General features: G+C 39.8%; 1 protein-coding gene across 1 annotated transcript in view; it reads right to left on the reverse strand.

Annotated features, from left to right (window-relative positions):
- The window catches only part of TRPC6 (transient receptor potential cation channel subfamily C member 6), an 84,226-nt gene extending 63,058 nt beyond the window's left edge, over positions 1 to 21,168 (reverse strand). The window contains exon 1 of the mRNA XM_062514470.1: positions 21,026 to 21,168. Within this exon, the coding sequence (XP_062370454.1) occupies positions 21,026 to 21,168 (143 nt within the window). The remainder of the gene's footprint in view (positions 1 to 21,025) is intronic.
- Between the last annotated feature and the right edge of the window lie 1,029 nt (positions 21,169 to 22,197).

Here is a 22,197-nt window from a genome sequence, read left to right on the forward strand (position 1 = left end):
AGACAGGTTTAATCAAAGAGCATCAGTTACTCCTTCAGGCTTTCCTTCTGGAATCAGCAGGAAGTAAATTTTAGATCAAGGAAAACCAATGTGGGGGTGGATGTTAAGACAGACCACTTGTCTCTTACTATCAGTAAACTCTCTAAACTTTGCCAGGTCAGGACTGGCTGAGGGCTTGGGGAAACACATTCAGACACATGCTTAAATTTATCTATCATTTGCTCTGTATCTCTCCCCTTTTTAGAGCTGATGAAAGTCTTTTACAGAACAAAGAAATGTGTTCTTATAATTGGCACTAGCTGATACAGCGTTTTTCACAAGTTTAGTCAACTGTTTGTGCAGCAGGCCTGTGAGGCTAATCCTCAGTGCTGGTTAAAATGAATGTTTCACTACAGCCACTGTGCTCAGTTCCAGTACACTCTCTCACTCTTGAGAACAGGGTGGCTGCATGAAAATGAACACTTGGAAACAGGTCCAGAAACACTCTCAATTCTTTTTGCGATGCTGTATATGGATTAGGCAAAAAGAAGGACAGGGAACTTTCCAGCTTGTTACTCGCAAACTAAGAATTGGTATAAGATACAAAGGTCATCAACAGCCTTGTCGTCAGGAACTGTGAGGTTGCACAGTTCAAAACCCTGAAAGAAGGCAGCAAGACAAACAACAGAATGAAGAGTCTTGGACTTGAGTAGAGCGAACATGACCTTGTTTAGAAAGCTGCTCGGCAGCATCCCGTGGGAAGGCAAAGGTCAAGGAGGGTTTTCAGGACACCCTCCTCAAAAGTATGAAAATACTTTGCAATACACCAAAAAAACATTGTAGGAGGCCAGCATTGATGAACAACGTCCTGGCTGACCACAGGTGTAAAAAGGAAGCACAGGGATGGTGGAAGAAGGAGGAAACTATTTGATTCAATACAAAGATACTGTTCAACCACATAGGAATGGAGCAAGGTAAACCAAAGTCTGGGTAAAGCTACAATTAGCAAAAGAAATGAAAAACAACTCTAAAGGCTTTTAAAGAAACCAAATAGTAAAAAAGGAAGGCTGAAGAGAAGATAGGTCCATTAGTCAATGTGGCAATGAACCTAAAGGAATGAGTAAGTCTGAGGAGCTTGGTGTTTTCTTCACCTTAATGGGCAAAGTTTTTCAGGTTTGCAAGCCAGCTATCAGAGTGCAGGGGAGTAAAGCATTATCTACATTACCAGAAGATTAAATTGGGCCAATTTGATATATGTAAGTAGAACTGAACACATCAGACACATGCAAAGTTGCTGAGGGACCTTGCCAATGCCATTGCAAGATTGTCATCTACTATCTTTCAAAGGTTTTGGCAATTGAGAAAGGTTCCTGATTCTTGATACCCAGAAAAAGGCAAATGTTGCACCCATTTTCAAAAAAGGGCTTCCCCAGAGGTAACCTGTGCACAGCTGTAGGAGAATCAGGCTAATGTCAGTATCTCAGGAAGTCTCTGGTAAATTCTCCCAGAGGACACTTCCCACACATGAAAGATAACAAGGTGGAATAGGCAGCATCAATTTACTAAAGACGAAACCACACCTGACAATTGGACTTCCTTCCATGACAAGACATTGTGCTTCCTTCACTGAGCTAGAGCAATGGCATCACTGACCTTGATTTTAGCAAGGCCTTAAGGTTGATGGTGTGGTTTGGAGAAGGCATTTGGGCTCAAAGGGTAGTGATAAGTACTGTGAAACAGCTACAGCTGGTTACCAGGGCATCCCACCTGGAACAAAACTAGTGTTTACTGTTTAATGTGTGACATGGATGACAAGGTAGAGCACACCTTTGCGAAGATTGTGGGAGCATTGACACACTGGAAGGTAAGGCTGCTGTTCAAAGGGTAGACCACAGAAGTGGGCCAAATGTAACATTATAAACTTCATCAAAGGCAGTTAAGTCTAAGTCCAAGACTGATTAAACCAATGCAACAAGCTGGAGAACAACTGGAGAATATGCCGCGTTCCACAAAGGATCTGAAGGTAAAACTTCTGTAGGTTAAGAAGACTCAGCAACGTGCTCTTTTGGCAAGGACAATAAACCATGTACAGTACTGTATCAAGTAACAGTGCTACCAGCAGAACAAGGGAAGTCATCCTTACCCTTCACTGGGGACTGCTGAGACTCTGTTGGGCACATCTGGAGTACTGTGTCTAGTTCTGGACTCACAAGACAAAAGTAAGACATGGACGTAACAGGGCAAGTCCAGCAAGTCCTCGAGGGTGCTGGAGCTCAAGAAATGAAAGAAGAGATTGAGGAAACCGTTCTTAGCCATCTTGAAGGAAAGAAAGCTGAGATAAAGATCTTACTGCTTTCTATAAAGACCTGCTGGAAGGATACGAAGATATAACTGAGCCAGACTCCTCTCAGAGCAAGGACAAGATGCAATAAGCAGAAGTTGCAACACAGGAAATTCAGGTTTGGTTTAAAGAAAAAATACTCCCCCGTGGCACAGACTGACAAAATAATTTGTGGAGTCTCCACTGCTGGAGACCGAAATTATTCAAACTCAGTTGAACAATACCATGTGCAACATGAACTAGTTGGAGCTACTCTGAGCAGGTTTAGTCAAAATGACCTTAACAGGTTCATTTCAGCCCACGCTGTTCTATCATTTGGTGACTCTATGATTAGTTTAATAACACAGAAAACTGCATTTCAGTGTACGCCATTATAAAGGTAGCCTCCCCTTCCACACAGAAAATGAATAAATATGTATATTTTGTAAGCAGATAAACATAACAGGAACTGTTTGTCACTGTATGATCAGGAGCTGTATGTCACAAAAGATAGGGACCAAATCATCACCAGCAAAGTGTGATGTGTGGTAATAAATTATTAAAAGTCAAGAGCCCTTGAGAAAAAAATTAAGAAACTCTATTTCTTCCTCTTAATCTGGGAGGACCACCACTATACAAAAAAATCCAGGCACGTAATGCTTCAAAAACAAAAGAAAAAACTATTTCCTTGAACTAGGCAAGGAGTCATATCACAAAAAACTGTACAAGTTAAACATTCAAAAACCAGGATTCAACCCCTTATTTCGTTCCACCAAAGCAATTTCTTCAATGACAACAATATTTCCTAACTTAACAAATAAATTCCTATATGACATTGTATCAGGCATTGTTGAGTCCTGGTACAGTAACTCTTATTGTCCCTCTTATTAATATACAATTTATTTTGCAGTAGCTGGCAATGCGCTGTGTTTCATTTTGACTTATTTTTATTTTCTTTGATTTTCTGTCTAAAACTTTTTATTCTGTTCTTAAAATGGGGCTAGTACATCTACCATTCATTAGTCACAAAATATCACCCCTATCTGATAGAGCTATTAAAAACTGAAATGGCAAAGAAAAGATTGATTGCCTTTAGAACTGAAAGCTTCTGATAGGCTTTGAAAAAATTACTTTAATATTTTCTATATTCCTTTTATAACACATTTTGAATCAACTCTACAAACATGAAATTTCATTTTAAGACACAGATTTCTAATTCTTCCTCTGAGCATCTGACTGAAATGTAGCTTATTTTATACCAATCATATTACATAAATTTCTAGTTATTGACCATATTTAGGATGCTCAAGCTTGAAGGGCTTCTAAATTTTAAGGACTCCAGCTGGTGATCTACACAACCCTTTGACATTTCAATACCCACATGAAAGTATGTTAGAGAGCTTTTCTATAGTAAATTAATGTGTCAAGTGCAACGATGCCTTCAGGATCTAAACAGGAATTTTGGTCATTTAAATGTACATTTTGGAGTTTAAAAAAGCGTAGCTAACAATCTGCTTCACTAAGTTCTCCCTAGAATATGGATGTTAGAGTATCAATTTGCCCAAAGTTGGAAACCTTCACCTACTGCAGAAAAACAAATCATTACCTCTATCTGGTTCAGAAAGTCCCCAGATCAAAATTAGACCAACTCACAGTATAGAAGACCTAATGAAAGTTCTCAGCCTGAAAGTGTACTCTATATCTTGAGATGTAACTTTAAAATTGAGAATGTTTCAGTGTTTTTCAGGCTTGAAGGTCACCATTAACTTTCCTTGAAGTTATTACACTTGTAACTGGAAAAATATAGCTAAATATAGCCAGCACTATACTATAGTGCTGACAGACTAGTACTTTTTCAGCAGGATAAATTTTGACAGAATGCACATAAAAACACTCTGCCACAATCATACACAGGCAACTTTATCAAACCTTGACACTCACATTAGGAAATTCATTTGAAAGTCACAAAGACCTTTCAAATCCAGTGTCAGATACAAATAATCAAAGACATTTATTTTCACAGTAGTTATAGTTGTCTGTGCAATAAGTTGCTCATTCTGTAAGTGGTATTACAATATGAACATCCATAACCTGAAAAATAATCTACATAATCTTAAAATAAATTTACTATTTGGAGGGCCTTGCACGTATGAAAAAATGGCTTTTTGAAGTTCATAAGAACTTAGTCTTCAAGTAAAATATATCTCAGTGTTGTCCATCTATATAAACTTTGCAGAAACACTGCTCCCTTCCCACAGTCAGTGCCATAAATAAGGGTGATGTCCAGATGGGGCATGCTGTTACAAAACCACTCATCTTTTCCCAGTTATGTTTATGTTGACATGCATAAACGCCCCATTTTCCCCATTATATTTATCTGTGTCTCACTTCATTGCATTTATGACATCACCTGTACTGTGAGTCCAAATAATTGTTTTAGTAAATTATAGGAACTCCAAAGATAGACATAAAGAGGCCTGAACTGTCATTAAAGAAAGTGGATGACGGTAATTTTCTGTAGTTTTGCAAATTAGAAATCATCCAGTCATCCACTTAACTACTAAAAATGCAAATTTTTAAGATTCTGAAATCAAAACACAACACTCCTCATAAGACACACACAAAAGGCAGTTTAATCAGTAAGAATGTAAGTCATCCAGGTAACTGAGAATTTGCACAGCCCTTCAGCCTGCACAAGAAAAAGCCAACCAGTAATTATCTGGAGAAGTGCAGGATACAGAGCACAACTTTTATAACTAGAAATGAAAGTGTTACATAAGTCCAGCAATACCCAGTCAAATACAGTTCACCTTCAATAAACAAACTGCAGAGAAGTGAGATGAATAAACTAAACTGAAACTTAACAAATTCCAAGGCTATTGCAGGAGAACTATGCAACTACCACACTTGTTCTCCCATCTTGACTGTCATCTGTAAGAATATCTGAAGTGCTGTCAGTAGATATTTCAACAATTTGTCTAAAGCCAAGACACACTCTGTTTTTGAAGACTTTCTCAGATATATCCAGCATTTAGTGTGCAAGTACTGCAATTTGCCCTTAAAATTAATTCAGTGGTGGATTTTTTTTTCCCTGTAGTCAGAAACCTTTATTCTCAATTTCTTGCTCTTCAACAAAACACGAAACATTGTGATTCTCTGCACTGACTCTACTGTGAGTTAACACCACTACGCAGTGCTGACATGTTTAAATTATCTCAGGTAGCAACAAGAAAGCATCAGTGTTAAATTAAATCTCATTCTAATACTTTGCAGTCAATGAAACCTCTTAGGAGATAGAAGTCCAACTGCTCATCTATGCCAAATCATCTGTCAATCTTTATTTATGCAAATCAACTTGTGTTTTTAACCCCTTTAAATCTGCAAAACTGACAAGTGCATTAATGCCTTACAACATGTTTCATGAAATCAACACGCAGAAACAGATTAACTCAATAAAAGTATAAAGCTTCCATGCCTACCCATCCTGCTAAAAGTCATATAAACACTGTTAATTAATGTTACATGCCAGAACTAAATTTTTATGCCTTTCAAAATTTCTCATTCATATTATTATCAGCTCTATTAACTGACTCATTAATATTCAATTAAATACTAGATAAGATTTCATTTATTGCTTCCAAATGAAATAAATCATAAAAATAATTTTAAAAATTTAGAAGCGCAGAAAGCCAAAATCATGTTTAGCAGTGTGATACAATACGCACACTAGGATAATTAAATTAATTGGTTCAGTATATTTAAAGGTCTATTTTTGAAGACCAGTAAAATGAATATACTACATATGTGAAACTAAAAAAAATATTTTTGTGGCAGCAGAAGAATAGTAAAATATTAGAGTGGCTTTTTTCCACTTCCTTTTATGTAACTAAAGTCTAAGTTCATAAAAGAAGTTTGTTGCTTTTTGCTTTAGTTGCCTTAAAACCATTAAGACTTAATCACATGGTAAAGTGCTTTCTGATTTTGAGGGGTCTTAAGGTTGAATATACATTTATGGGTAGGCTTAGATAATTTACATATTTTCATATTACTTCCACTGCTCCCTACATACCTTTTGTGTACAGATTAATTCGGAAGCTTACAGAACAACAGTTTAAGCACAGAGAATCCCATTTGTCAAAACAAACTAATAGCTATCAAGTGCCTTGTAGTCCTCTCATTTTTAAGCTACTAACAATGACTATTTCATGCATTCCTGGTCATAAGTTAATAATTTTTCTGCTTGAATGGAGCCACTCTGCTCAGAGACAGCCTCAGAAGAAGCAGCAGCAGCTTCTGTAGCACTGCTTGCCTGCTTCCCAGGTCTGGGATTTTGCCTCCCCTAACTGTAAACCAGATAAAACAGGTCTGTGGCGTACACAGCACACCCCACAAGGCTGGCTGCTTCAGCCAGCTCTTTTATCTACCTGTGGGACAGAGACACGGTCCTATCTTCTCCCTGACCCCCTCTGCATCTTTGGGTAAGCCTGCTGAAGGACATCCAGCCAGCAGTGCCATGCATTTCCTTAGCTCAGAAGCTGCAAGGCCCCTTAGGGGTGATGGGGAGGGAGAAGGAACTCCTGACTGTCTTTACACAATTCATATCATGTAAGATATCCAGAGACCATCCACTCACAGAACTTTCAGCTGATGAGGAGGAACACAACAAAATAGTGACAGGATAACACAAACTTGTGCTTGCAGTGTCAAGAGCTCTGCTGAGCTCTCTCTACTTTGATCATTTAATGACAGAGGGTAATTTCCTTTAATTCTGTTTAATGCCATCTATTTTCAAAAAGGGGAAAAACATATGAGCATGTACATATGTTACATATATATCTATAAAAGGAAGGAAAACAAACATTTATCACATAGTACTGATAACAGACCTCATCCTAGACACTGAATGCATCTAAATTCAACTGCAACACAGCAATCCCAGAACTGCATGGGAGGATTCAAGCACAAAGTGAAACGCTGAACAGAATTCAGACCAAACTCACAAGGTCTTGTTTTATTCCTCTTCCCTGTTCTACTAGAGGTATCAATTACTTCTGGCATGAGTCAGACACAATTTTCACCATTACCTTTAGCACAGTTTATTTTACAGTTGTAGTTCCAGGAAACAGAGCATGGTAGCAGCAAAAAAAGGTCAGAGAAACAGAAAAATCATCTTGAACAGGAGACCTGGAGATGATTAGAAAAAGAATGATAAAAGTAATGCAAAACACCTTAAAAAGAGAGCTCTTCAGGCAGTTGCTTCCTCTGCTACTTGGTCAGAGAAATGCTGCTAAAGGTTGCAAGTCTAAATACATCACTTGTACTTTTATTTTTCTAAAGCTTTATTAATTTTAGCTAGTCACATTTTTATTACTTGTTCTAAACCAAGACTACTGGGCATCCATTAAGAAAAACCTGCATAAGAGCCTCAGTAGAATTGCTCTTATTCTCTGTAGCACAGAGTTTACAACAAAACCCTATCAAGTTGTGAAGTATGAATACTAGACAGGAAACGATGTGGCAACTAAGATTACTCCAATATTTCCACATGCAATGCAAGTAAAGATAGAAAAGAGTGGGAAAAAATGAAAAATTTGTTAATTGAATGAGGGGAAACACATCTACATGGTTTAACCATAAAGCCTACAGTGAATGACACAAAGTGAATCTGTAACAAGGCTATGGCAGATCAACATGTCCTCCAGTCAGCACTGAACTAGCACTCCAACACAAGAATAAATTATGCTTTAATCAGATTAGTGATCTTCTGGGTTGTAATCAAAATGTGAGCATTTCTTTTATCTTTAGAAGTTCTATTCAGTCTGTATTTATTTTTTGCAAATCTGACTACTAATATCAAATGTAGCTGAAATCTGAGGAAAGATGCAAATATGAAATACAACAACCCTGAGATCTCATCAAATTCCTAGGTAGAGTCTCCACACTGAGAATTTTTCATGGTGAAATATTATTAACAGCATATTCTTTTCTTATTTCAGATGCTATTCCTTTTTATAAATATAATATCTTTCAATATATTCTCCTTTGTGTATCTCTCAGTAATCTTGACCTATCATGGGCGAGGGCACTGAACTGAGGAAAACTGCCAATAAAATAAGGATGGGAGAAAAATATGGATTTTAACATCATGGATCCTTCATGCTGAATATATGTCTCATGATTGCAGGAGAACCAGAATAATTTATGAGTGCATGCAGTTGTGTTTAAAAGGGACTGGATATAAAATGAAAGCCATGTAAACAACTGATTAGGAAAATGACAACCAACAACCTCAGGACTACTGACAGTACAGGAGGAAGTACTAAAGATCTTTGAAACATCTGAATAGAAAAGAGCAATAGGAAGATCTATTGGAATTGGATGAGTGATCAGGGTTTAGTGACAGAGCACCTTCCTTCTGCAGAAGCAGCATGTATATTTTCTGCCTGGCACCTCAGGAAAAAGGAACAGTAAGTTGTCTCTGCTTTGCAAAAAAAGCAGAAGAGAGTATAATAATACTAAAGACAGTAACTAACCTAGAGATAATTGTGTTGCACATAACGCAGATATGCAATATTATAGCAAATACAATTGAGAAAAGGCAATGAGTAAGATTATTCCAGCAGTCACATTTGACTGATTCAGGAACTTAATAAGCTTATCCATTTGTTCTTCCAATATACTCTGTATACAATAAAATATGTCCATTACCTAATATGAGTCTAGGTCTGACCACATATTTCTACAAAATTAAAATTTCAATGAGAAACTGCATTTGTAACTCAACCAATGATGAAAGGCTGAGACTAACACCTTCAGAGAACACTAGATCTAAGCAAACTTTTCCTTCTTAGATAAAATAAAGATTTGCACAATATATAATGTTCATGTCCAGGAGACCTTTTTTTTTAACAGCTGTTTGTGGGAAAATAATTAAGTGTGCCTAATGATACTCTTCTTGCATCTATGCTAGGAATAAGCCATTTTCATCATGTAAATGTGATGTACTTCTAATTAAAGAAGCCATGCAATATAATTAAATTTACCTTAATACAAAATACACACACATTAAAAATTGCAGCAGTACAGCTTCAGGAGGAAGAAGAGTTCCTGCAAAAATCTTAGCATTTTGATGTGTGCTTACATAAAAGGGGAAAATAAAGGAATTACTTTAGTTTACTTCTAATATCTGCAATTACTGTTAATCAGATTAATTACCTTGTAAGAATAAAGAGCAATGATGATGTTTATTGTCCCCTGCTATGCCCAAATAAAGTACTTGTTATCATGACTTCAGTGACACTTTGAGAGAAAACAGAATTGGTGGCAAGTCACACACACAATTCTGGCAGGAAAAGATCATTTGGCTTTCTCAGATCTAAGATGGAAAGGTGATTGCAGCACACAGCACAAGTTAGAAAAGATCTGTGATCAGATTTGGTAGATCAAAGGCATAGAATTAGACCTTTAGCAGCTGTTACTACTTCATAACTGCAGAATATGTGACATTTGCAAAAATTGTCATTCAGAAGAGATTAAAAGGCTCTGGCTTCCACTGAACACCATGCTGCCTTTGATCCCACAGAATAGAAAACATCCATGAACTAGTCGGTCCCATGACAATGTCATTAGCTGATGTTGCTTTTCAGCTAGGTAATAATAATAGAATAGCATAGGGAGGATTTTACAATCACTTGAATAAGTCTGCTATTATAGCTAAAATGAAATCAGGAGGTTTGCTTTCACAGGGGAAAATAAAGTTTCAAAATATAGAGAAAACCTCGAGACCTTTATCTTCAAGAAAAAAAAATACATAAGGAAGAGACACAAGTACAGTTCCACCTTGCTAATGTTTTTCTGGCAGGTAGCTGTTGTGGACTGAGATTTCTGCTCTTCCTGAGAGTTGAAACTGGTCTTGCAACTTGGTCTTTGACAGCCCACAAACCTACCTTACTGCTATATAACTCACTATGGTGAAATACAGAGATGAGAAATTTTCCTAAGGGGTATTTATTCAAACTGATATATTGATTCAAACTGAAAGAATTTGGATCACTGACTTTTGGGTACAATGGTAAATACCAATATAAACCAGTTCTCACAGAGTCCTACTTATTATCAAATTATACTGGGTATGTAACATGCTCCAGAGAACTGCAATTTAACTAAAACTTTCTTTAGTTAAATAATGTTAAGTGATAAAGAATGATGATTCAAACATCCATAGAATTCAATGAATCAAAGCAGAATAACAATGTACAGTTTTTCAGCACGAAATTGCATGCTCACTAGCAGAGTTAAGACCCATACAACAGCAGCTTGTTGGGATGGAACGCTACTCTCCTGCTGGAGAAATAAAGGACACCAGGAGAAATAAGAATCAAAGTGGTCTTTTCATTTATTTGGTGGTGCACACAGGTTCTGAAAAATATCAAAAACTTTCATCAGGAATTCTTGCTTGTCTAACTGCCTAACTTCACTTACTAGTTTTTAACCAAATATATTACAATTAAGGGGAGAAGGGGAGGCTCTGTTACTGAATCCAAACTTCCATATTGTAGAGGAGAAGAAAGGATTTGTAGGGTTGCTTTGTAACTGATATGCAATGTACAACTTTGCATCAGTCCCACAGCACAATTAGGTGCATTTTCCTACTGAAGGGAGACAGAACTGTAGTTTTGGTCACAATTGCTTTGCCTGGGCTGTTTTCTTGAGAGAACACCATGAGCCAAACCCTGACAAGCAGATACACCCTGAGCACTGCAGAGGGTGTCAGGTCACGTATGCAGAGTGGGAAAGAGCTCAGCAGAGAGCTGGAACTGTCCTCTCTACAGCCATCCTTGGGGGGGGAAGGATTCAAAAGCAGTTATACTGAATCCACTCATGTATGATTTATGGTGGTTCAACAAGCCCCATGCAAACACTCTATTTCAGCCATATTGAAACACTTTTGATCAAAAAGCCAATGGACAATACTTCTGGGAACAGCACTGTCAAGACTTGTTTGGAAAAAAAGAATGAAAGTAGTTTTTTAAACCATGAAAACAGGTACAAAACAAACAACATTCCACATGACCAGAAGTTTCAGACTTACTCAGCTTTCATTTTTACATAGGACTCGGGAAAATGGGAACACAGCCTTCGTCTATATTCTCTATTGGAAAAATGGAATTACTTGTTTTTTGCCAAGCATAAAAGGTAGCATCCCAGAAGAAGTGAAGGGGAAGCAAATAAACCCAAAAGACAAAGCATGCACTTTCAGAGTTTTACTTACAATTTTATTTACTTAGAAATTGGATTTTTTTCCTCATGATCTTCCTGTAAGTGTAATGCTGTGTACTCTCTGGAGCAGAAGTAAGTGCAGCAGCAATAACTGCAAAAGTGTGAGGAACAGAGAGTCATGCTCTCATGCAGCAATAATGTCTGGGATATAAAGTTAGTCTAGTCGACATACCATTTCTCTAGATGCTGCCCATGAAAAGTGTCATGAAAATTGTTTTACCATCCTTCTCCCCCTCACACTGCAATGTCCCATTCCTGTGCATGAGAATATACAGCAGCTTCATCTGTCTTTGATGCTTACTTGAAATTGCCTTGAATTTTTAGGAAGATGCTAATTGATGACTAGAGACAGGTGGGGAAAAAAAAGTCTGATTTTGTACATCCATATTTTTTTCAATTCCTCTTAAACATCCCCTCCAGTAACATCATTTTTAGCACCTTGCCTTTTTTTTGTAAGGTATGTAGCAGTCATAATTTCATATTTACTGCCTCTTATATTCTCAGAACTAGTACTTTCAAGAACATAAAGCACTACTAGATGCTTTCTTGTTTGTTTCTACCTTTTGTCTCAGTCTTGGGCTCAGGGGTTACCAAGCAGAGTGAGAGGTAAGATGATCCTATCAATCACTGACTCTTCAGCCAAGACAGTGACACCTGTTAGCATATCTGAACATATTCCACTAATGACCCACTGCCTATACTCACTACAAATTTTATGATTTCAGGAATGTGAGAACCAGCCCAATGAGTATAACAAAAAGCTGTGCTTACCTGAATGAACAGGCAGTATAACATGATGGTACAGCTGGAATGACCTTGACTGCTTGCTATCATGACACAGCAGAGCGGGACAACCCCAGCAGGCACAAAGGCAGGATCCCAAGCCTTATCACATGCAAAAAGAGCCACCTCATGGCCCCAACAAGCAGCAGCCTGCTGCTGAGTCTGGATGTGAGCTTGCACAGATGGACACACTTCCATTTTCAGATGGCATTCAGTGCTACAGATCTTGTTCCATACTTCTTACAATAAAGAGCACCCAGCTGAACTGTGCCACTGCCAAGGGGCTGTCTGGCTGGAAATTCATATCTGGGGCAACAGCCCCCCCTCTGCCAACATAATATTGATAGATTCAAAAGAATTATTCCAGACACAGAAATTATTCAGAAATTACATCTCACTCAACAAAAGACACTTTGCAGTTGTATTTGTCATGTAATTCTGATTCCTCGAAAATGTCTTCAGGTCTCTAAACACATACAGGAACTGGACCACATGCCCCTGCAGTGAGTCTCTTTCCCCACCTCCTCAATGTGTACTTCCATGCCTCTTCTGGCCCTCTGGAGGTATCAAGACCTGTATGCAGTCAGAGGTCTTGTCATAGACAGAGTTTTAAAAAGGCACACGGACACCTACCAGCACCTTCTTCATTGATCCATGTCCTGCACAAAGCTAGTTAAACCACAAAGGGTATGCTTTCCCTCTAAGTCATTATCAATGATCTCACTGATAAATAGGGAAATTTCTGCTGTTTTTCAGATTTGATGGAAAATCATTAACACAGAAACCTCAGGTTATGAAAGGTCCTCAGACAGCTTTGTAAAATGAGAGGTATTAGCCTTGTTGTCTCAGTAAAACCCTGCCTAGGTTATTTTTTTTAAGTTTCTCTTCCTGTTATGCATTAAATGCTGATGCTGATTTTAGGACAGAAGTGGCTGTGGGGTAAGAAATCCCAGTGTATATTTTATATATCAACTTGTTAGGTAAGATCATTATTTTTTTATCATACAAAGAAGTTCTGAAATGTCACTATCACATCATTTGCTGTTTACCTAAAAATGTGCTCACATCAGATGTTGCTAAATGATTAAATAGCTTTCTGACTTAAACCTCCAAAATTCTTTTCTGAAGAAAAGTAGGGAGCATTAACTTCTTCAGCTTTGTACCAAATTCAGCATTCATTCTGCAGACCTGGAAATACTGCTACTGCTGGCTTTTCTGTTAGAAGTGTTTCAAAATGTTTCAAACAGTCTAAACTGTATTTTCAGAAACTTAGTCCCTCTCCCCTCCCAATTTTTGGTTGTTTTATTTGTTGCTTAGACGTCAGTTCCAGATATTGCTATTTTTTTTCCAACACACCTGCCATGCTGTTGCAACTCCTCAGTGTTCCCTGGGCAGCAAGAGGTAGTTACAGACTCCCAGCCTCACTGATATCCAAGGGACTTGAACAGTAGTAAGGATTACAGCCCAAGTTTTCCAGATCTTTTGCTATTGTGTGGTTTGGTTTTTAAGATCCTGGAGTGAGAACATCTCACAAGAAGAGGCCGTACAAAATACCCAGTATCCTTGAAAAGTTTCGTCCCATGCCTACTAGTTGAAAATGAAGTCATGTTAGCTAAGTTTTGTAGGTGCTACTGGACTTCAATTGCATTTTAATCAAGGGTTGTTTCAGCTTTTTAGCCCAGATTTCTACGCTTAAAAGAGAGAAAGCAAATTTGTGTCTTGTATGGGGGGAAGTACTATACTAAGGCTCACTTGAGACCCATAAGATTCACTCTTAAGACTCACAAGAGCCACAGTTTTCAAAAACTGCCCTGAGTAATTAATAGGAAACTAGTTCTTAAAGGGAGAGGAATATAAAATCTACAGAGAGGAAGAGTCACTTCAGCCTTCCCACAGCCTGCCTTTTGCATCTGATTTGTCAAAATAACTAGGTAATCCACTCACCCGTGGAGCAAGATGATCCTTTGCAGAGCCTAAACCTTCTGAGCAGCCATCCTATTCTGTGTGCTCCTACAGGCCAGAGGAAAGCAAAGGACAAGCAGTGGACATGGCACAGGCAGATCCTCAAGGGTCAGATTTATCCTTCAGGGCCAAGAGAAGCTTGAGAGCTCTGAGAGCACAGGGCTTCTCTTTGAATAAGCACCACTAGTACAGCACACATGTAACTTGCAAGAACTCCTCTCCCACATATCCCCAAATAAAGATCTATAACCTTTCAATTACCATTTCAAAAGCTTTTTGTACGTACTATACTTGGATCATTGCAGTTTCACTGGAATTAATTATAAATTAATAAATTCAGATGGAAAAAACCCAAAGAAACATAATTTCAAATCATGTACAACAACCTTAGCAAATGTAGATAATAAACTAGAAATTCCTAGTACATGTTTTTTTCATTATGAATTTTTTTCTAAGACCTGAAAATTGAAAGCAATTTTAAGTTATCTTAAGGAAGAAAAACATATAACTAAAGATTAGCACAGTGGAATTAAAGCTAGTACAGAAAATCAATTACTGCACTGAAAGGCAGAAAGGAAAATTGGTTTATAATTTTCTATCATGAAAAACAGTTGCTTAGGAACAACTGTTATAGAAGTTTACTGTGGGCTATTACTATTAGGCAGGCCTAGGACATGTACACAGAGTAGGACTAAAAAGTTTGTCAGTCTGACCTGTTCCAAATAAGGGGAGGAAATCATGACTAGAAAAGCTGAAACAGGTTGATGGCAGGCAAATATCTTGCAGAAGGAAAAGAAAACATAAATCACCCCTCAAAGATAAGGGAATCTTCCCCTTGAAAAGCTGCTAAGTAGTCAGTCATCAGCCCTAAATTCAGTCAATGTGCACAATTGGAGAAACCCAGGCTGGGCCAGGAGGAAAATCAGCACAACCAAGTGTTCCTCTGAAAAAAAGCCAGTGCTGACAGAAGATGGACAGGAGGCAACAGACCAGCTCTGAATCCAACCCTTCAGTCTGCTGGGCACTCACCTATTTGCTAGTTAAGCTGATGTGACTCTTGCAGACAGTGATAGGACAAGAGGGAATGGCTTTAAACTAAAACAGGAGAGTTTGATTAGCTGTTAGGAAGAAGTTCTTTACTCAGAGGGTACTGAGACAACTGGAACAGGTTGCCCAGAGAGGTTGTGGATGATCCATGCCTGGAAGTGTCCAAGGCCGGGTTGGATGGAGCTCCAAGCAAGCTGATCTAATGGGTGGCATCCCAGCCCAGGGCAGTGGTGTTGGGATTAGATGATCTTTAAGGTCTCGCCCAGCCCAAACCCTTCTATGATTGCATCTCACAGCACAAAGCTTTATGAAAATTCTCCAGTCTGAATACTCTGCAAATCTGTTAGTGCTGCAGCAGCATCAGCCCTTGTGTTCTGTATTCTGTTTTCTACAGATCAACCATGATCCTTCGGTGTATGTTCCTTCTTTCTACCTGCATGAAAGGCCTCATAGATGCTAAATATTTTTTTAAATATCCTCACTTCTTTGTTTCCCTTCACTAAGGAAAATACTGACATCAAACACAGGGTTTAATTAAGTTCTAAGACCAAAACGAACTCCAGTCATGCACTTCTGAGCTGGCACCATCTAAGCTCACAACCACAATACTGACATTTTATTCATATGAGCAATACCTTTTCTTAACAAAAGGGAACTACATTCATCTCCTCCAGAAAACAGGTTATCCACTTCTCACACAGCTTTGAGAACACACCAAAAAAATGGCAACACTTGATATGACATTATTTCACTTACTCGGGGTTCTTGTAGTAGATCTCACATTTTACTCTTAATGCTAAAGCTTGCCTTTTTTTTTTGCCCCATATTGACAAAAATTTATTCAAATATATTAGATTGGAGGTCACAATAGAGCTGTGCTGACAAATGACAAAAATAAGACCAGACCTTAGTCAGTCACCTCCACACTATATTCCATACATTTTATATCACTAAAACCTGTACACTTGACTGTGTATGTCAGTGCTAAACAAACAATAACCATTCTACTTAAAGACAAAAATGTTAATCCATTCCAGAGAACACTGCCTGTCCTTTAATTACCATTAAGCTTTTTGTCCACATTTAATTATCAGAACTTATATTAAAATACTGCTTATTGACGCAAATCCTTTAAGCCTCCTGTTGAGCAGACTCTGTGCACAAGTGGCTACACTCACAGGTAAGTGCACAAACCTGTATGTAAGACTCACTGTATGCACTTCAAGTTTAAAGCCCTCTGCTAAGGCGTTGCCTCACACTGCGTAGCAGCCTGAGGTATGAAACCAAGTTACAAAGAATTCAAGGAACACAGTTGAACTGCCAAACTTTTCTTTTGATCATATTTGCAGAGCTGGAAAGTCTAACACAGTCTGATGACGCAGACCCACCATGCCAAACCACCTTTATCTGGGGATACCAATACTGGCAGGAATTCTTCAAGCAGCCAGTTATTATAACCTTCAGCTTCTGTGGTGACAAATGCTGCTGGGAGTGTGTTTGACAAACAGCATGCTGGTTATTAACATTTACATTGAAAAGTATTCCATATACATCCCACACTTTTCTGAATCACTACTCCACTTCCCTCATGAAAATGTAACAAATTACTTATATTTCCATGGAAATCTTCCAGTTTTATATGATTACATCCCCCAGGGAGGTGACTTTCATTTGTTTGGTAACTGCATGAGAGTTAGGGTATAAATAAACTTGCCGATATATTGCAATGGCTCAAGCAAAATGATCATGAAGTATTAGCATAGGAAACTGTTTGGGTATTGTAGCTGACCAAAGAAGTTCACAGTTAAATTAGTGAATGTACACAGCAACACTAGAGTGCCTAAAAACTAAACCAAAGAAACCCACAAGCCTTCGTCAAAAATGAACACATGTCGCGGGAAAAGCCTACCTAATATGAAATAAATAAAGATATGTGTTATGGTGAAAGTGAAGCATTCTCTTCCACCTACTTGCAGGATACACAGAGTGAACTAAAGGCTGGATTTTCTGGGGCTGGATGACAATGTTGCTGTCCTTTTACTCAAGACCTCAGGGTTGACATTTAGTCACCCAAAATATGAGAGACTCAGATATTATATTTTTTCCCAGTGCCCAGTATGAAGTAGATCCATCAAACCTAAATCACGTGATGATTTCTGTATTTGTTCCATACAAGAGACTATAAAAGGAAACGACCCCCCACCTTACCAACTCTTCTACCTTATTGATCTCAACAAGACTATTGCAACATGTTTTCAAAAGACAAAGCATCTCATCAAAGAGGCTGACAATTTGAAACACAGCTGCCACATTGTACAGTACTCCCTGATGACATTATGTCTAATGAAGAGTCTGGAAAATAATTTTACAGGTCATTTCAAGCAAGACAGTTGAGACTAGAGATAAAAATTACATTATGTTAGTGACAGAAACCATTATATTGCAGGCAGGAAAGAAATCATTAAACATGTTATTTAACAAAGGATAGGTCTTAAGTATGTACTAGGTTTGGTAATTTTGAGAAACACTTAGCTAGAAAGCTGCAGAAGCTGAGGAATACTCTGTCAAGGCAGTTATGCACATCAGAACCCTTTCCTCCCACCCTGTTTTCATCTGATAATTTGCATGTCTCATTTACTTTACAACGGACAGTTTAATACACAATTATCCCTCCTCACATCTATAAGAAAACATTTATTTTTCACAATGCAAAATATTGCAAAGTATAAATAAGCAGTATAATCAGATATCTGACTGAATTAGTGTCTTCTCACTAGCTTAGTACACTGACAATCTGTCCTTCACTAACATTTTTTCAGCAGGGCAGTTTCCATACAAGTGCTATCACTTCCAAATCCTGCTGCACACAAGCACTCAGATTTGGGGTTAGATGTTAAAATGCACTTTCCATCCTGTTTTAAACCTCCAAACTGGGCTATTTGCCAATGAAATACTTGCACCATAGGGACAAATCCCAACATACACACATTTTTACATTCCAAGAGGCAATCTTCTGACATGTCTATTGTAATGTATTCCTTGATACATAAGGGGCAAGACTCAATGACTAGATGGAAGAGCACTACGAGAAAGAAAATGTTTACTAGCATATAATTTCTAACACATCTTAAGCCATGAAGAGTAGCCTCATCTTTTGGAAATAATTTATTTACAAACTCTACAGATTGCCCAAATTTTTGGTTTCTTGCTTAAGGTTTTGAATTCAAAAGAAAAGCAGGATTTTTCAGCACAAAAATCCATTCAAATTTTGATTTTCATCACACCACATATGAAGTTAAAAGCCTTCCATCCACTGCCAAAAGACTGCGTGACCCTACTTGGCACAGCTGATGAGTTCAAGGTACCTTCTTGAAATCTTTTTTGCAATAAAGGCAGCAGCTACCTTGGATACAATAAAGCTGTTCTCCAGAAAGAGGAGCTAAAACACAGGAAATAGATCTCTGTAAATGGTTTAGGTTCTTATTATTATCCAGAAACTACAACACTTAACGGCAGCCCCAAAACAACACATGAAAAGCATGTTCTACAAACAACATATGCAGTAACATCAACATTAGCACTAAATCATCACTTGAGAAAAACTGTTCCTTAGTATCAAGCTGCTTTTCAAGTAATAGTCAAATGCCATATTTTACCAGTAACTGTGTTACCCTCTCAGTAATGTTTAAAGGGAGTTAAAACTCAGGTTTTTTTGGATGTCAACTGTACTTTGCGTTACTGTTCTCCATTAAACACCATTATAACATCAGGAGGTACCAGTAATTTGAGGATTAAAGGGAAAAAAGTAGAGAAATGTATTCTTACTACATGTAGAATTATTATTTATTAAATCTTTGGCCATATGAAGGCCTCTAGCAAAACTAATGTCTTTTGGCTGAAAAGGTGTATCTGCAAAATGTACCTGAAATGTGACGTAGCTGGAAGTTAGGCAGAAGAGTTCAAAAACCGTGCTTGGTAATCACCACACCCTGGAGGAGCCTATTCACTCACTGGCATTCATTCCTGCCAGCCAAGGAATCCTGGCAGTGGCTGCGTGTAGGCATTGCCTACGGATCTCTGTCAAGTGATTCTTCTCCACATCCAGAGAAACCCTAAAGAACAACTTCCCCATGCCTCACGTGCATGTCAGAAACCAGCCCTTGATAACTTCCTGTGGTTAGTGCTACCCTAGTTCTACAAAGCAACTTGATTAGGATGCAGGCTTTCCTTAGGCAAGGTGATGAGAGGCAATCTCCACATTAGGAATGTGCTGGACCAAGAGCTGATAGCACAGGCACTTTTTTCAATTCACTTCACTCTTGTAGGGAAATTATCAGCACCCCACAGACTTGCAGATTTTGTTTGAAGAGATGATTTGAAACACTTACGCAAGATCTATCCTCTCACAACTGCACAACCATTCTGAATGAGATGGCAAAAGAACTTCAGAATTGCCATATTAGTTCAAAGCTTTAGTCCACTAGTGAGAACCATTCTGAACTAAATATCATAAGGCTTATTTTCTGAATGGCTTCATTAGATAGATGCATTCATATATTTTGAGATGAAGTCCAATGGGCAGTAATATATGCTGCTACAGCTACATGAGCATACTGAATTTGTGATCCACAAAGACACTCAAGAATAGCAATACAGCAGTAAATTTTGAAAACTCTGGTTGTTCTTAGCTGAGTTGATAAATATTCAAACGCTCTAAGTGTTCCCAGTTTCAGTGTTGTTATTCCTTTCCTAAATCCAGGTAGCTGTCAAGCGGCTGGTAGGTGGCTCACAGATAAAACAGCAAATATTAGGAGAGACTGATAACTGGAATATACCAGTTAAGCAATAAAATAAAATTTGTACAAAAGAAAGTACGCATCCTCTGGCAATCATCTGAGGTTTTAGGACTCATCTTGCTTTGCTTAATACCCATTTTCTCCCTCTGTTGGATAGCTTCTCCTCAGAAGCATTAACAAGTGGTAATTACAGTAGTCATGCTGACAGCACATAACCAAAGGGACATTGTCAACACTGAACGCCAATCTACGTGGACATTAAGTTGTGATTCCTGGAACCTTTCTAATTTATGTTTACGCAGTTCAGCATTTACTGCATACGTTCTTGTATTCTGCTTTAAATTATAACTACCTGCCAAGACTCGTGTAATTTCATTACAAAGCTATATGGCTTTGACAAAAATAATGATAGGAGGATGGGGGTTTTTCTGCAATTATTTTGCAGTAGTGAAAGGAGGGTGGTTTTGATGCACACACCTGCAACGCGCGCTCTCTCGGTGGGAGCAACCGATCACGGGAGTTAAAATTTCTGCAATTACATTAAACCCATTAGACGCCATCAGTTTTATGTACACTTGCCCTGCTTTCCACAGCTGAGCCCAAGCCACCCTTCGCCTCCCTGTCAGCGGGAAGGCACCACGCTCTGCCCAGATGAGATCTGCCAGCCCGGACGCGGCGGTACCAACGCCGCTCCTCCACTTTTCCGAGCACAGCTACCCCGCTCCTCCCCCGGAGAGGCCGAGGGAAGGTGACAGCTGTCCGGGGAGCTGCCCCACCAGCGGTGCCGGCCCCGCGCCGCGACCCCCGCCCGCCGCACCCATCCCGCCACCGCCTCCCCGCTCCGCCCGGCGGGACTCACACGGGGTAGAAGGCGTAGGGCGGCAGGGCGCTCTCCTCGCACAACTCCGCGTCCAGCAGCAGGTAGTCCCGGCTGTCGTTCCGCCGGGCCCCCGGCGCCGGGGAGCTGCCCTTGCGCGGGGCGTAGGGCTGCGCCTGGCTCATGCTGTCCCGCGGCCGAGGTGCGGGGCGGCAGCGGCGCTCGGTACCGCGCTGGGCTCTCCTCTCCCCCGGCGGCGAGGGGCTCCCGGCAGCCGGAGCCGCCGCCCGCCGCACCGCAGGCGAGGCGCTGCTCGGAGCGGGGGCAGCAAAGTTTGCGGCGCGTCAGCCGGCGCGGCTGTCCCCGGCCGGAGGGAAGGGGCGGGAGGTGGGAGGGAGGGCGGCGGGCTCCGCTCGCCTCCCCTGGGGCTTCGGTGCCCCCTGCGCGCCTCCCCCGCCGGCGCCGCCGCCCGAATCGCCCCGGCCCCGCCGAGCCGCGGCACCGTCCGGCCCGCGCTGGCCCGGGCAGGGGCCATGTCCCACCGACCGGCCGGCCGGGACCGTGCCGGCCTCCCGCCGCTTCTCCCGGCGGTGGTCTGAAGTGATTCCCGCCGGACGCTCCCGTGGGAATTCGGCAGGACCGGCGGCGCGGCTGGCGGGGGCTCCCCGCGGCCGGGGAACAGAACTCCTGCTTGGATTTGCTGTGGCTTGGTAGCGCAGCCTGCGCTGCGCTTGTGTCCTCGTGTAAGTGGCCGAGGAAGAGCATCGGTGAAAATGAATGCTAATTCAGTACACCCAGAAAATCCGTAACTTTAGGTCTTCCCTATAACCTGAAAAATTTCCTTGGAAATTCTACTTCCTTTTCGGGCTCTTTGCCTCTTTCTTTCATCTCTGAAAGATCCTCTTACATACGCTGTTCACCTGTTCCAGAGAAGAGGCAGTTTATAATTACCTCTAATAATTTCATTAAAGTGCAGGTGCAAAATATCAAATATCATACTAAAAAAATCCCAAAACAAAACAACGCAATATTTTTGCAATAATAACACTTAAGCAAAAGTCAGCCCACTTGTATTTCTTAGTTCTGCTTCACTGGTAGCACTTTGTTTGATGATGGTTTGCAAATAAATATTTACAAACTTTTATAAGAAAAATGTATTGCGCTGAAGAATTAGCGTCTGACCTTTTGGTATCTTTCACATTAAACATAGTACT

Source organism: Cinclus cinclus, chromosome 2 (assembly GCF_963662255.1).
Source record: "Cinclus cinclus chromosome 2, bCinCin1.1, whole genome shotgun sequence".
Classification (NCBI taxonomy): Eukaryota; Metazoa; Chordata; class Aves; order Passeriformes; family Cinclidae; genus Cinclus; species Cinclus cinclus.